A 15,346-nucleotide genomic window follows, 5' to 3' on the forward strand; every position below is an offset into this window, starting at 1 on the left:
AAGCTTCCTTTCATGCTTGATGTCGTATTTTAATATTCCTAGATAGTGGCTGCACTGTTTGTTGGCCTGTTGTTACAGGTTTATCTTTGCAATGTAGACAGCATGCTGATTTTCACCACGATCAGCAGATTGCTGGCTTACCGCCAGGAAATGGGGCTCCCAGGCGGAATTCTGACACTAACCAGCTGAGGGCGCTTCCAGTCCCTCAAAAATTTAATGAGTCCTCAAATATGCCATTCTGCTGTCCAAGATGGGTACACATCCTTGAACAGAGGAGATGGGATGGAACTGGTTGAGCAACATAGTTCCACGTGCTTTACAAATGTGTGTGTGTATGGCGGGGGCGGGGGGGGGGGTGTTTGTGGGGTGGAGGGAACTCCGAAAAGGGTGAACAATAAGAGATGCTAAGGCAAATGTTGGGCTGATTAGATGGGCTCAGAGTAAACAGAGAAAATGTAGATGACATTTTTAAAGAAGCACGGGTCCTTGTCAACAAATTAGAAAGGGTCAATGATGCTAACTGAAAGAATGGGAGCCACACGGACAAAGGGTTTCTCGTTACCAGGTTGGGGATTTTGGGCAAAAGCAGAGGCAGTATGCACAGGGCCATGGTCATCACCAGTTTATTGAAAGAAAGGGGCAGTGGTCATATCACCGGGGGGCTGATTCGCGATCCATCTTTGACAAATGGAAAAATCACAGGGCATATACATTTCCCTTTGTCACAGAATTTCCCCCCAAAGAAGAGAGGCCCGGCCAAATCCAGAGGAACCTATCGATGAAGACGAAGATGTTCAAGCAGAAAGAACGAGAACAGCAACGGCCCTGATGACCACTTCCAGCATAGAGGAGGTAGAAAAACACGGGACAGAGGGCATGTTAATGGCACTATCCAAAAACTATCCACAGTAGAGGTTGATGTGCCGGTTTTCACTTTGAAAGTTGAGCGTTGGGTGCATTTTCATGATTCTTAACCGTTCTCAGCACTCCCACTTCTTGGGGGTGTCCTGGAAGCTCCAAGAAATGTACAAAGCAAGTGGCTCTATTCTTCTTTTGATAAAAATGGACTTTGATCATTTTCAGAACCAAAAACTTCACGAGTTGAGGAATTTACCTGAGTGACATTTGTTCTAGAATCCTACAGAGAGATTGAAATTTTAAGCGTCATTCATTTCTTTGACTTAGATGCCATGATATTCCCATGAGGTCAGGCACTTCTGTTCTGGGAAGGCAGTGAGCCAGCTTCCATGAAATATGATGCTGCTTTTCTCAGCCCATTCAGAAGCACGAAACGTTAATGAGTGCATGTTGCATTTGTTTGGGTTTTGTGTTTTGTTTTTTTTAATATTTGTATTGATGTCAGAGAGGAAGGGAGAGGGAGGGAGAGATAGAAACATCAGTGATGAGAGAGAATCATTGCCTGGCTGCCTCCTGCATGTGCCCCAGTGGGGATGGAGCCCACAACCTGTGCATGTGCCCTGACTGGGAATCAAACCGTGACCGCCTGGTTCATAGGTTGATGCTTAACCACTGAGCCACGCCAGTCGGGCTGCATGTTGCATTTGAAACAAGCAGTAGGACCACCCTCAACTCAGCATCTAATTTGGTTCATGGCATAAGGCGTGAAGGGCTCCATTAGAGAGAACATGGGAGCACAGAGTCTCTGAAGGTTCAGAGGAAAATCACATGATCATCTATTCCAGCAACCCGTCATCATTGCTAGCTGTCTACACAAAGAATATGCCGGCCCGAAGAAAAATTGCTTTTCAAAGAAGAAGAAGAAGGTAGTCACAAGAAATATCTCCTTCTGTGTTAAAAAAGGTTTGGAAGAACTCCTTTTTTTATTCACCATCATTTTTAGAAATACCCAGTGAACATCTGTGTTGTAGACACCACTGTACCTGCTGAAGCATTCTTTCATTTAACATATATAGGGCATCTCCAAAAAATGTATAAACATTGTAACAGCAGATGGCTCAATTTTTTAAATGAAATGTATTTTAATAAGCACTGCCTTCATAATTATTCAAAGTGTGTGTATACATTTTTGGGGACATGATCTATTTTTTGAGTGTTCCAGGAACTGTTTTAAGCTCTGAAAATATAATTATGAAGGAAATTGGCAAGTTCCTGACCTCATGCATTATATATCCTAAGGGCTGGGGGTTTTTTTCCCCCGTTTTGTTTTTTAAAAGCCCTCTTTTTCTCTGTACTCCGTTGCTAAATTGGCAGCACCAGTACTCTCTTTGTTTTTCAAAACATGTTTTGAACATATTTTGAAAAAATAACCTATTAAGAAAAATGTCAAAGGTCACATAGACAAGTTCTGTGTGGAACATGCAAATATGTGGAATGATATGTGTGGCCTTCACTTAGGGTTTGGAAGGACCTTCCTTGAACAGGCACATTTAAGCCACCACCTGGGTGATGAGAAGGTGCCAGCTGTGTAAGCACGAAGAGAGAAGGGCACCCAGGCAACAGCGGGGGCAGGGGCTCAGGCGTGGGGATGCCATTGGCGTGGTGGAGACACACACAAAGAGGCCAGTGGCTGCATCTGCAGATGGAAGGGGTGAAATCAAAGAGGCGGGCGGGGCCAGATGAGGTGAAGCTTTGTGAGATCTGGCACAGAATTCGGGTTTTACATCAAGTTATTGGAATGCTACGGGCGGGTTTTCAGCCAGCGTTTGTCACAATTATTTGTGTTTTGAAAAACAAACAAACAAAAAACCCCACGCAATTGTTTGCTCATATATTTGTGTCGTGGACAGATTAAGAGCCTTTCGTATCAGTTCCAATGAAAGATGGCTTGAACACAGGCGGTGGAATTTGGGGTGGAGAAAATGTCCCTGAATTCCCAAGTTTAGGCACCACTAACCCATCTACTCAGCACATGAGCCACCTGTTCTAGGAAACAATCTGGGCACATTTTTCACTAAAAAAGTTTTTAAAAAAGAACAGTGGTATTGACAGCAAATTCATAAGCTTCTCATGAATACATTATATAATTATAGGAGTTGAAGAGCGTGTTTTGGTGACATGGATTACATATATGTTATAAATTTCAAAATGGCACTGAGGGGTTATTAAAGAAGGTTATTGGAGAAACAGTTTTATGTTTATTTTCTGATTATTTCTGGTTTATGTCCTGTTAATGTTCTGATTATTTCACTTCCAATAATCAATGATCCTCTTTCAGGTGAAGTACTGGGATTGCTGGGACCCAGTGGTGCTGGTAAAAGTTCATCTCTGAGAATGATATCTGGGGTCACAAAGCCAACGGCTGGAGAGGTAGTTAAAAAAAAATGAAGAAACACTATCCATTCCAAGAATAGAAATCTCACAATAAATATAGACCATAGCTTTGTATGGCTATGCTTTGAGTCATTAAAAAAGTTTTTGATCATAAATCTAGAAAGTGATTTCTAGAAAGATTTCTTCGATGCTCAAAAAAATGTAGACATTTATTAGCTACATGTCAGTTTCTTGAGTGATTATGTGATTGGAGAAAAGGCTGCACGTATTTCTAAGACCAGTTTACTTTCATAGGTGGAACTGAAAGGATGGAATTCAGTTTGGGGAGATGGTTCGGTCAAGTTCCTGGGGTACTGCCCTCAGGAGAACGCGCTGTGGCCCAACCTGACGGTGAGGGTGCACCTGGACCTGTTCGCTGCGGTGAAAGGGCTGAGGAAAGCGGACGCCGCAGTCGCCATCACACGGTACAGTCATGCGATCCCCTTGTGTCAGGAGGCAGGGAGGCTGTCCATTGATGATGAATCCACTAATGAAGAGTGGAGAGTAGAAAAGACATCTCCCCTTCTCAGAGGGTGTCGGTGGTAGAGCAGGGATGTCAGGCAAGGGCTGTGTTTTTATTTTTTCTGTTTTTGTTTTTTTTAAAAGTACTCTTTTCCTCTGTACTCTGATGCTGAATTGGCAGCACCAGTACTTTCTTTTTTTTTTTTTTCAAGATACGTTTTTATTTACTTAGAGAGAGAGGAAGGGAGAGGGAGAGGGAGATAGAAACATCAATGATGAGAGAGAATCATCGATCAGCTGCCTCCTGCACGCCCCACACTGGGGATCGAGCCCACAATCCCGGGCATGTGCCCTGACCAGGAATGGAACCATGACCTCCTGGTTCATAGGCCGACGCTCACCCACTGAGCCATTCCAGCCAGACAACAAAGGTTGTTTTTGACAAGTGAATGAATGACCATCCATTTCCGTTCCTAACAGAATTCTAGCTACTCTTAAAACCTGTTTACGAGATGAAAAATCTTTCCCTTTCTGAAATAAACTGTCCTTTCCCTTGGTCACTAGAGTTAAAGAGTTTTGAGAATAATAGCACCCAGCTTCCCCTGAAGGCTGTTCCTCTTCCCTGTGATGACCTTTTCCCCATTCTCTTCCTGTTTCCCATCAGATTGGTGGATGCCTTCAAACTGCACCAAGAGCTGAATGTCCCGGTGCAGAAATTAACGCCAGGAGCCACCAGAAAGGTATGTGTGGTGTGTGCTGCTATCCCGAGGGCGGATGTGGTGCTGGCAGCAGATAGAGGTGTTTCTCTGCATTTCAGTTGTGTTTCGTGCTGAGCATCCTGGGAAATTCGCCCATCCTGATCCTGGATGAACCATCTACAGGCATGGATCCTACAGGACAGCAGCAGATGTGGTGAGAACTGTCCCCCTCAAAGCCAGCAATAGAAACCTCATGTGTACGTTGCATTCTTAAACTGGTCGTAGAAAAGCAAATCCACGGGTTCCCAGTTCAGTGAAGATACTCCATATTATTAGGAAAACAAATATTGAACAAATAGATTTGCTAATGTAGCGTATTCATGTGGTATTCACATTTTTTTATTTTTTTATTTTTGTTTAAAGTATTACACATAGTAGAACATATGTCTCCTTTTTCCCCTATTGACACCCGCCCCCAGCCTCTCCCACCCCCTCTCACAGCACATGCCCTCACCCCCCTAGTGTCTGTGTCCATTGGTTATGCTTATATGCATGCATACAAGTCATTTGGTTGATCTCTTACCCCTCTGCCCAACCCTTCTAGATGCGCTAATGTAGCGTATTCATGTGGTATTCACATTTTTTAAGAACAGCAAAAACAAAAGCACTCTAAGGACTTCGTTAGAGTTTTAGGTATTGCAATTTGTATTTTGATTTTGTCTTTTACTTATTGAGATGTCTATAACTCTTTCCTTAGAAACTATTAAGTTAGTGACATAATTTCCCCATTTCCTCCCCCCACCCTGTTACCTAATCTGTCAAGTTTGTTTATATAACTTTTCTTAGTTTTTAAATTCTTTTTAGTTTCCTATCTGAGACTTTCCGTTTGGACTAATAAAATTTTCCAATTCATCCCTAACCGGTTTGGCTCACTGGATAGAGCGTCAGCCTGCTGACTCAAGGGTCCCAGATTCGATTCCGGTCAAGGGCATGTACCTTGGTTGCAGGCACATCCCCAGTGGGGAGTGTGCAGGAAGCAGCTAATCGATGTTTCTTTCTCATCGATGTTTCTAACTCTCTATCCATCTCCCTTCCTCTCTGTAAAAAATCAATAAAATATATATTTAAACAAATTTTCCAATTCAGTTTCATATTTGTGACTGTCCGATCTCTAAAAAGAACTTTGTTATGGACATGTTATACAAATGTAAAGAGAATCATTTATGAACACATTTTACCCATCACCCAGTTTCAACAGTTATCCACACAAGGTCAATATTTCTCCATCTATACCTCCACCCACTTCATTTCCCCACTCCCCAGTTATTTTGAAGCAAATATTAGGCAGCAGGTCCTTTATTGATAAATATTTCAGTTAGCTTCTACAAAAGATATAGAGGTTTTCTTTTTAATATAGTTTTATTGATTACAGAGAGGAAGGGAGAGGGGGAGAGAGAGAGACATCAATGATGAGAGAGAATCATTGATCAGTTGCCTTCTGCATTCCCCCTACTGGGGATCGAGCCCACAACCCAGACATGTTCCCTGACTGGGAATTGAACTGTGACCTCCTGGTTCATAAGTCAACGCTCAACCACTGAGCCATGCCAGCTCAGCTGGAATTTTTCTTTAACTTAACCAGAATCACTCCTAAATGGTAATAAATAATTTAATAATAAAAATATTTTAAAACCTTCTTTATACTATAAAAACCTAATCAGTAGTCACATTTCTCTCTTTTTTAAATTAGGATCTAAATATGATTCATAAACTATATTTTGCCTATAAAATTTCCCCTTTATCTCATCCCCCCCCCCCCGCCACCTCATGCTCTTTTTTTTAATGGTGTTGATTTTTATGGTTTACTTCAGGCACATGATTCAGTCAACCATTAAAAACACAGAGAAGGGGGCCCTCCTGACCACCCAAAACCTGGTGGAGGCCGAGACCCTTTGTGACCGCATCGCCATCATGGTGTCTGGAAGGCTGAGGTGGGTGTCTTTCCATAGTCTTCACTTGACCCCCCAAAAATGAGATTCCCTATGAAAAGGAGACAATCACCAGATGGAGTTCTTCTTTTCAGCTCCCTCAGTGATGCCCTTTCCCTTATATTTGAAATTTAGAAATAATGTAAAAAATTTCAGAGCCGATATTCATTCCAACATGTTTTCTTTCTTGTCCATAGATGCATTGGCTCCATCCAACACCTGAAAAACAAACTTGGCAAGGATTACATTCTAGAACTAAAAGTACAGGAAGCTTCTCAAGTGACTTTGGTCCACACTGAGATTCTGAAGCTTTTCCCACAGGCTGCCCTGCAGGAAAGGTGAATGGAGCTTCTGATTATGGAGAAACCTGTTGTCTTTACCCATTCGATGGTTCCTTTTCTGCTCTGAGAGAATGTCAGGGTGACTTCATAATGAAAGTTGGGGCCTCAAAAACGGACTTGTTGAGTCTTACAGATTATGAGATTTGGGATAGCTGTATCCCCCAGGGAAGCCTGGGGACACCCGGGACACCCTTCATGGGTCTCCGCTGCCATCCATGGCTGATCCCCAGCTCTGGCAGAAGACTTGGAAAAATTGGGGGGGTTTCTGATTATTAAAACCCACACAGGGCCACAGTCAGGCCCATGGCATCCTCCTTGGGCCTCCAATTAATATTTATAATTTAAAAGATGTAACTGTTTAGGGTAAGTTCCCTTCATAGGAAACATAACAACTGAGATAATCAAAGAGTTGTCCATTAATGAAGTTTTCATGACACAAAATGGAGAATAGGTGTGTGTGTGTTATTGGTGGGGAGGGGGGCAAGGAGATGGAGCAGGAACTGAATTTGAAATTTTTTGGAGAGATAATCACCCCAGAGAAGCAGAACATAACTGCTATTTCCATTTTAGCACAGTATAAATATAATGGCACTATCTGAGGTCTATGGCAGGGCATGTAATAGTCCTATTCCTAGACCTTTGGTGTCACAAACCTGAGAAGTTCTGGTGTAGATGGGAAGATCACGAAGGGTAAGGCTGGAAGGGCAGCATCTGGGATGAAGAGGGCCAGTCCTGGAAGTCTGGGCAGCTTTGGAGCTACCTGGGAGCACCAGACTTCTGTTTAGGAAGGAGCTGAGAACGGGGCACGAGGTCACACAGCCAGAAGTAGCAGGTGGAAGCAAGATGCCAAACATCAGTCCTGGCTCTTCTTTCCTCAGAGGTCAGGGACGTTTTTTTAGTTAAAACCTTTTGAACCCCACCCACTATTATGTCCCTCTTTCTCAACCTCATATCTCTCTTAGCTTTCTGGTGACAAGGATGGAATATTGAGTGAGATTAATTCCAGCCTAATTTGAATTTACCAAAGGGATTAGTTCAGAATAGCTATGTTCAACAAGAAAAAGGTTTGTGTGAACTGAGAATAAGTATAATTATGCTGGATTCTTTCTAGGAGAATTATCTCCTACAGCCAACTACCAAAGTCATTTTAAGAAATGTCCATTGGTAAATTAGATGATTTACTTCATATGTGAACTATATTAATTTACATTATTACTTTTTTAATATTTACCTAAGGATATGTTTACTGATTTTTAGAGAGAAAAAGGGAGAGGGGGAGAGAGAGAAACATCAGTGTGAGAGAAAAACATCCATTGGTTACCTTCTGGAAGTGCCCCAACCAGGGATTGAACCCCCAGCCTAGGTAATGTGAACTGACTGGAAATTGAACCTGAAACCTTTTGGTGCACAGGATGACATTCTAATTTACCGAGCCAGCTGGCCAGGTCTGATTTGCATTGTTTTTATTTCAAAAAGGAAATTGCTGATAATATCAATATTTATTTTGATGGTCTTTTTTTCTCCTTAAAACTCAAGGTCAAATATGACATTTTCCTATTTCCAGGTATTCCACCTTCTTGGCCTATAAACTGCCCGTGGCAGATGTTCACCCTCTATCTCAGGCCTTTTACAAATTAGAGGCAGGTAAGAGTGACCATTTTTACAAGAAAACTTTTGAAGAATTAATTCAGGCTTGGATAGTAATTTAATAGGAGATAATTGTGTAATACGTTTTAAAGAACAGATCCTGTAGGGTATGTATGATCTTAAGAATCCTAATGGTACATAATGGTCAGGATTTAACCCCAGTTCTGGTTCACCCAAGCTTCTGGAAAGAGGTTAATTTCCAGTGCAGATGGAAACTGCAGAAAACACACAATTGCGCTTGGTTGGTTTTAATGTGAATTCATACCATTAAACTCAGAAAGCCCTTTAGTCCAGTCTGCTTTGCTTACGTGTACACAATCCATTCATACCAAGTGTCCTGAATTCTTACTTCTTTCCCCCTCCCCTTGCATATCTGTCTCCTTCCTGCTCTTCTCCCACAGTTGATTCCTTGCTTTTTATTTCACTCATAAAATAAAGGCAGCAGGAAACTTCCCTGTGTCTGTGCTGTGTTCTGCCTTAAAGATGCATGAACAGCCTGTGTCTCCAGCTCAGGCTGTGCCCTGCATTGTGCATGACTCTCTCGCCACTTGAAATCGTCCCTTTTCTGTCTTTGTCATCATTTTTCCACTTTTCACTGGGTTGTTCTCCAAAACAAACCATCATGGTGGAATTTCCGAGCACAGCATAGTAGCAAAGAGCTCCAACTCCAGCACCAGGCTCTCCGGGTCCCCATCCCAGCACTGCTGCTTATGAGCTAGGAGACACTGGACAAAGATGCTTAATCCCCTCGCATCTGGATGGCTCATCTCTATAGCATCAGTGCCACATGGCAGGGTTGTTGGGAGGATTAAATGAGCTCATTTATGAAGAGCCTAGAACAGTGCCTGGCTCACCAACAGTGCTTGACATAATATGAACCTCTGGTTTGCTCCTCCTCTCACTCTAGACACCCTGACTTCCTGCCTTAGGGCTCTGCACTTGCTAATCCTTCTTTCTGGAATTCTACTTCCTAAATTTCCAAGCTGCTTCCTCACTTCTTTCAGGTTCCTGCTCAGTTATGATCTTGTTTTTGTGGCCCTTCCTAGCTATCTATAAAAAGAGTGCCCTCCACTTCCTATTTCTTGCACTTGGTTTATTTTTTCTCGATAGTAGCTACCATTTACTTTATTATACTTATGTAAATTAATATGTTTATTATATATTGCTTACTTACCTAATGCCCATATTCCTCCCAATAGAATGCATACTACACAAAGGCAGGGGTTTTTGTTTTACCTATTTCATTTACAGCTCTATCCCTGCCACCTAAGGGTGGCTCCCACTCATGGAAGGTTCTCAATGTATAAATGGCGAACTGTGAACACATGAATATATAAATTGGTGACCACTCTCATGCAGATTTCCTGGTGGGGATGCCCAGCGGAGAGCTGGTGCAGCATATGAACTGGCTGAAGCACACAGTTCCACCGAAGTAGTGGGTCCTCTTAAAGGGACTGGAATGGGATTGAAATCTTCCCCATGTGTAAGAGTCTATCAGTCAATTATGAAGTCCCTCCAGGAACCTATGTATCTCCCAGAACACATCAACTAAGTAATAAACACCAATGTGTGACCAATGTGTAATATGAGAAAATGCTAATATCAGGATTTATTCAATGTGTGTTTATATTCTGACTTTTCATTATTTCTTTATCTCACCAAGCATTTGTTTGTTCAGCTCTACAGTCCATTTATATGGATGGTTTGCATTTTTATTTCATATGATTTAAAAAAAATTATTGGTAATAAATTATAAGCATCTACTACTAGTCTTTTTTCCCCCCAGTGAAACATAATTTTAACCTGGAGGAATACAGCCTCTCTCAGTGCACGTTGGAAAAGGTGAGCCAACTTTCACGATTTTGCGTGGTCTTTGTAAATTGCACGTGACAGTAACACACATTGTTCCTGTGTGTAAGACAGTCAACGACTCAATAATTCTTTTTTCTTCTTGTTTGTTTCTTATTTAGGTATTGGTAGAGCTTTCTAAGGAGCAGACGGTGGGAAATTTTGACGAAGAGGTTGATACAACCATGAGATGGAAACTCCTCTCTCATTCAGACGACCCATGAAACCCAGTCATTCCTTGCTGATGTCCTATAAGCTTATGTTCTATGTAATAATTTGCATTTTGTATAATTTTAAAAAATTGTCAGCATCGATATTGGGTACATTTTGTACATTTAGTTAATAAATGAATACATTGTAAAATTATTCTTCCCCTCAAATTTAGGGACAATAGAAAGTGTTAATGAAGTTATCTGAAGAACCAAGCACTGGGTTTTGAATAAATAAAACTACAAACTTGGAATTTTTTGAAGCGTGACTTTTTTGAAATATGACATTCACTAAACAATTAGCTTGCTGAACTATGTGAGGAATGTAATCCACAGCTAGAGGCGCCGTGATTGCTGCACACCAGGTTATGATACATCCGGGTTCTGAGTTTGCTTTAATACCCACGGACGACCCAAGAACCTTCCTCTGAAACCTTTTCAGAAATTGTTTTGAAATCCACAGGGTTAGGAGCCCCTTAGCTCACAAAGGAACAAGCACCTGCATTGGAAAAGCAGTTCAAACAAACCTTTTGAAAACAATGGGAATCACCGCAGCATTTCGGATTTTGAAATTGTTGAGTGTGTTATGATTCTGTGAGTGCTGATTTCCCTCTTCACTTCATGAGCAGTTTTTTCTGTATTTACTGTTATTTTAAAATGATTTTTATCCTATATAAGTGTATGTACATCACACACACACACACACACACACACACACACACATCTGTTGTACTCCCAATTAAAAAAAATTTGTGTCGGCCTTACATATTCTATTTTCACCCTTAAGCAATAGCAGTTTTATTTTGAATATTACCAGATAATTTTTTGAACACCAAGCAGTATTCTTGCTGCTTTTTTTGGTAATCTATAATAATAAAAGCATAATATGCTAATTAGACCAGACGTCTTTCTGGACGACCTTTCAGACGAAGCCAGGGCTGTGAGGGCAGCCCGGGTCCCAGGTGCCTGCGGCAGCCGGAGTGAAGCCTAGGTTCTGGGTGCCAGAGGGAAGCTGGTGCTGACAGTCAGGGGAAGGAAGGCCTACTCTTGCACGATTTTCGTGCATCAGGCCTCTAGTATGTTATATAACTTTCAAAAAATTATGTCCACCGAAGAAAATTTTTATAATGGGGTAAAGTATAGAAATTGAATAAGAAAATCACTACAATTTCTCCATACCAAAAAAAAAACACTCAGCTCTTCTTTAATCTATTCTTTATATACTTGAAATCATTATAGTACATATAGTTTCCTAATTAGGGATATATGCATATTTGCTGACATAACATGGAAACTGTTTTAATTTACTTTTTAACTTATAGTGAGGTTGAAGTTTCACATGTTTGCATTTTATTTTGTGTTAATTATTTGTATTTGTTCATTTATTTTTGTGCTTTAATCTTTTTCTTATACATTTTATAAGCTATTAAGAGAAATACTTTATCTGTATATTTTACATATATCATAATTATATTGGAGCCTTATATTTCCAAATCTATTATAAATGATCTATAGTTTATTTAGGAGCCTTAAATGAAAGTAAATTATAGTGAGAATTGAATTTAAGTAAATTATTTCTAAACTTCAAGCAATAAATTCTCCTGTCTTGCTCAAATATATAACATCACAACACATAACAACCATTTTACATAACAATATAATGAAATCTTTGCTAGTATGCTGTATAAGTTATAACTTTATTAACTGTTATAGAAATATGTTTACAAGGTACTGAATAACCAATGCCAGATATATTATGACTGTCTTAAACTATTAAACCGGGCATAGTTTGCTAAAACTATCATAATATGGTTGTTTTTGAAGCTATTAATTAACTTGGGTTTTTATTAGGATTATGTCCTAAGAGCAGATGAATAGATACAAAAGAGGAGGTCAGAGTAAAACAAAAGAAGAAAAAGAAAAAAGAGAGTTACACCACCTTTAACTCTACCATAGACAGACCATGTGCTGGTTTTGTTCTCTCTTTTCCTTTATAGCCATCTAGACAAGGCTGACCACTGTGGGCTGCCTCACCAATCCCCTGCTTTTCATGGTCCTCCATTAACATCGTTTTCTTCAATGTCATTTTTGTTATAAAGTTGATGTTATTGTGAGCCATTCGTGCAGAGGAGAACGTCACAAATTTTCCTTTTGTTTTAAGCAGAACTACCTTCCTAGGTAGGGCTGTCGGCAGGAGTTGAGAGTCCTCATGTGTCTAAGGCAGACTTTCCCCTGACGGCTATCTCAAGACTCCCAACACTGTCCTCAGTTGCCAGGCACATCTGTTGGTCTGTTCTTGGAATTTGCTTCCTACTTCACAGAAAAATGTCTCAACTCTCAGGGGTGAAATACATTTTTTAAAAGTACAATTATTAATTGGTTTATTTTATGATAGCGGGAAAGCCACTCTTGGTGTAGCATAGATGTTAACTTCCCATAAATCTTTATATTTATGGAAAGCTCTGCTATTTTTCCAATTACGGTTTACATCCAATATTATTTTGTATTGGTTTCAAGTGTGCAACGTGGTGGTTAGACAATCCTATACTTTACAAAGTTTTCCCCTCGATATTTCCAGTATCTACCTGACACCATACACAGTTATTAAAATATTATTGACTGTAGTGCCTGTGCTGTACTTGACAGCCCTGTGTTTTTTGTAACTGCCAATCTGTACTTCTCAATCCCTTCACCTCGTTCACCCAGTCCCCCAAGCCCCCTCCTCTCTGGCAACCATCAGTCTGCTCTCTGTGTCTATAAGTGTTTCAGTTTTGTTCGCTTATTTTGTTCTTTAGATTCCACATAAAAGTGAAATCATATGGTATTTGTCTTCCTCTGACATTTCACTGAGCATAATACTCAGGGGTGAAATCTTCACTTTGTCATATTTAAAAATTCTCTCAGTTCTCCCTTTCACCTCCCTTTTTTCTTCTGACGAAGAACCTCTCCTTCTCCTTTTTCAGGCTGACCTCTCGTATTGGTTCTGATCCACTCCCTTCTCCCCCCCCCAAAAAAAAAAGTAATGTTCCATCTGTTACTTAATTTCTTCTGGGTTTTTTTCTGTTGTTGTTGCTATTTCCCTTTTCCTTCTAAAAAATACATTTTTTTAAAAAATCTACCCTTGATCAGAACAACTCTTTTGGCTACTACCCAACCAAGATCTTTCTTTCAAAACCAGGCTTCCAAAAACAGTAAATGATAGTGGGGGTTTTCTTTTGTTTTTTGTTTTGTTTTTGTTTTTTTCTGTTGTTTTGTTTTTGTTTTTTTCTGTTGTTTTGTTTTTGGTTTATTTTGCTTCCCTGTCTCACATTCAATTGTGCAACTTTTATGTCCCAGACTCTGTGACGCTATAACAATGAAGATTCTGTAGCGGCCCCTCAGCAGTTTCCAGTCCATAGTGGGGGAGAGATGATCATTAGTTAAAATGGGGTGAGGTACATACTACAACAGCAGTGACCTTGGTGTGCTACAGGAGACCCTGGAAGGCGTCCAACCCATGAGGAAGGCAGGCCCGGAAGGCTCATTGGGGAGACGAGGTCATAGCCAAGACCTGCAGGACAAGTACAAATTAGGCAGATAGAGTCATGAGAAGGCCAGTGGAGAGGAGGGGTTCATTCCAGGAGAGCAAATAGAGGTAAATGAGAGGTGCATTCATTTAAAATGAGTGATCATGCCCTGCTGGCGTGGCTCAGGGGTTGAGCAGGTGACCTATGAACCAGGAAGTCATGGTTCAATTCCCAGTCAGGGCACAATCCCTAGTGTGGGGTGTGCAGAAGGCAGCCAATCAATGAGTCTCTCTCATCATTGATATTTCTATCTCTCCCCCTCTGAAATCAATAAAAATATATTAAAAATAATAATAAAAATATATATGTCTAAGTGCGGCTGGAGTTGGAGGAAAGGCTCAGGCAAGGGAATTCTGGACAGAGAAGCAGGGATCAGATGGTCAAAAGTCTTGTATTTTTCTGCAGAGAAACCAGAAAACTGTGGAGGTAGCTATGAGAGACATCATCAACATTACATGTTAGAAGGATTGTTTCCATGTGGTGTGCACATGGACAGCTTTCCAGTTTTAAGATGGTATATAGGCAAAAGATAATACAAGGACTATAGATGGTAAATACCTAATTAACTTCCAGGGAAAAAGAATAGAAAGACTAAAAAGAAAAAAAAATGAAGGTAACATTTGACCAAAGTATTAGCTGAAAATTTCCCAGAACTTAGAAAAAAAATTAAGACACAAGTTCTTGGTTTACAAGTGACCACAAAGTGCCATGCAGGACAAAGGGGAAAAGACAAAAACAAAAGCTACACCTGAGCACATTGTCACTACATTTCATACACTTGCGGTTAAAGAGAACATCCTGAAATAGCCTAATGGGAGAAAGACAGTAGTTGAAATTAATGGGGTTCAATGATATGTAAGCATTCTCAGAAAAACTAGATGTGAGGAGGCAGTAACATGTAATTATTTCTTTTATTGTTGACAGTTACAGATGTCTCCCACCATCCCTGTTACCCCCTCCACCAGCCACCTACTCCCCCAGCTTTCACCACATTATTGTCTATAACCATGGGCTATGCATATATGTTCTTTGACTAATCTCTTCCAGTCCCTCACATCCCCCTCCCCTCTGAGATCTATCAGTCTGTTCCATGTATCTATGGCTCTGGACCTATCTTGTTCATCAGTCTATTTCGTTCATCAGATTCCACATATAAGTGAAATCATATGGTAACATTATTATTTTTAATATATTTGTATTGATTTCAGAAAGGAAGGGAGAGGGAGAGAGAGAGAGAAACATCAATGATGAGAGAGAATCATTGACGGGCTGCCTTCTGTACATCTCCTACTGGGG

At 40.6% G+C, this 15,346-nt stretch overlaps 1 protein-coding gene across 1 annotated transcript in view; it reads left to right on the forward strand.

Moving 5' to 3' along the window:
• The window catches only part of ABCA6 (ATP binding cassette subfamily A member 6), a 52,783-nt gene extending 42,045 nt beyond the window's left edge, over positions 1–10,738 (forward strand). The window contains exons 29-39 of the mRNA XM_014461032.2: positions 729–852; positions 1,704–1,821; positions 3,197–3,288; positions 3,547–3,716; positions 4,418–4,493; positions 4,571–4,665; positions 6,323–6,442; positions 6,637–6,777; positions 8,345–8,424; positions 10,214–10,269; positions 10,398–10,738. Coding sequence (XP_014316518.1) covers positions 729–852; positions 1,704–1,821; positions 3,197–3,288; positions 3,547–3,716; positions 4,418–4,493; positions 4,571–4,665; positions 6,323–6,442; positions 6,637–6,777; positions 8,345–8,424; positions 10,214–10,269; positions 10,398–10,499 — 1,174 coding nt within the window. The 3' untranslated portion in view covers positions 10,500–10,738. The remainder of the gene's footprint in view (positions 1–728; positions 853–1,703; positions 1,822–3,196; positions 3,289–3,546; positions 3,717–4,417; positions 4,494–4,570; positions 4,666–6,322; positions 6,443–6,636; positions 6,778–8,344; positions 8,425–10,213; positions 10,270–10,397) is intronic.
• Positions 10,739–15,346: the final 4,608 nt, after the last annotated feature.

The sequence above is a fragment of the Myotis lucifugus genome, unplaced genomic scaffold, assembly GCF_000147115.1.
Source record: "Myotis lucifugus unplaced genomic scaffold, Myoluc2.0 scaffold_146, whole genome shotgun sequence".
Classification (NCBI taxonomy): Eukaryota; Metazoa; Chordata; class Mammalia; order Chiroptera; family Vespertilionidae; genus Myotis; species Myotis lucifugus.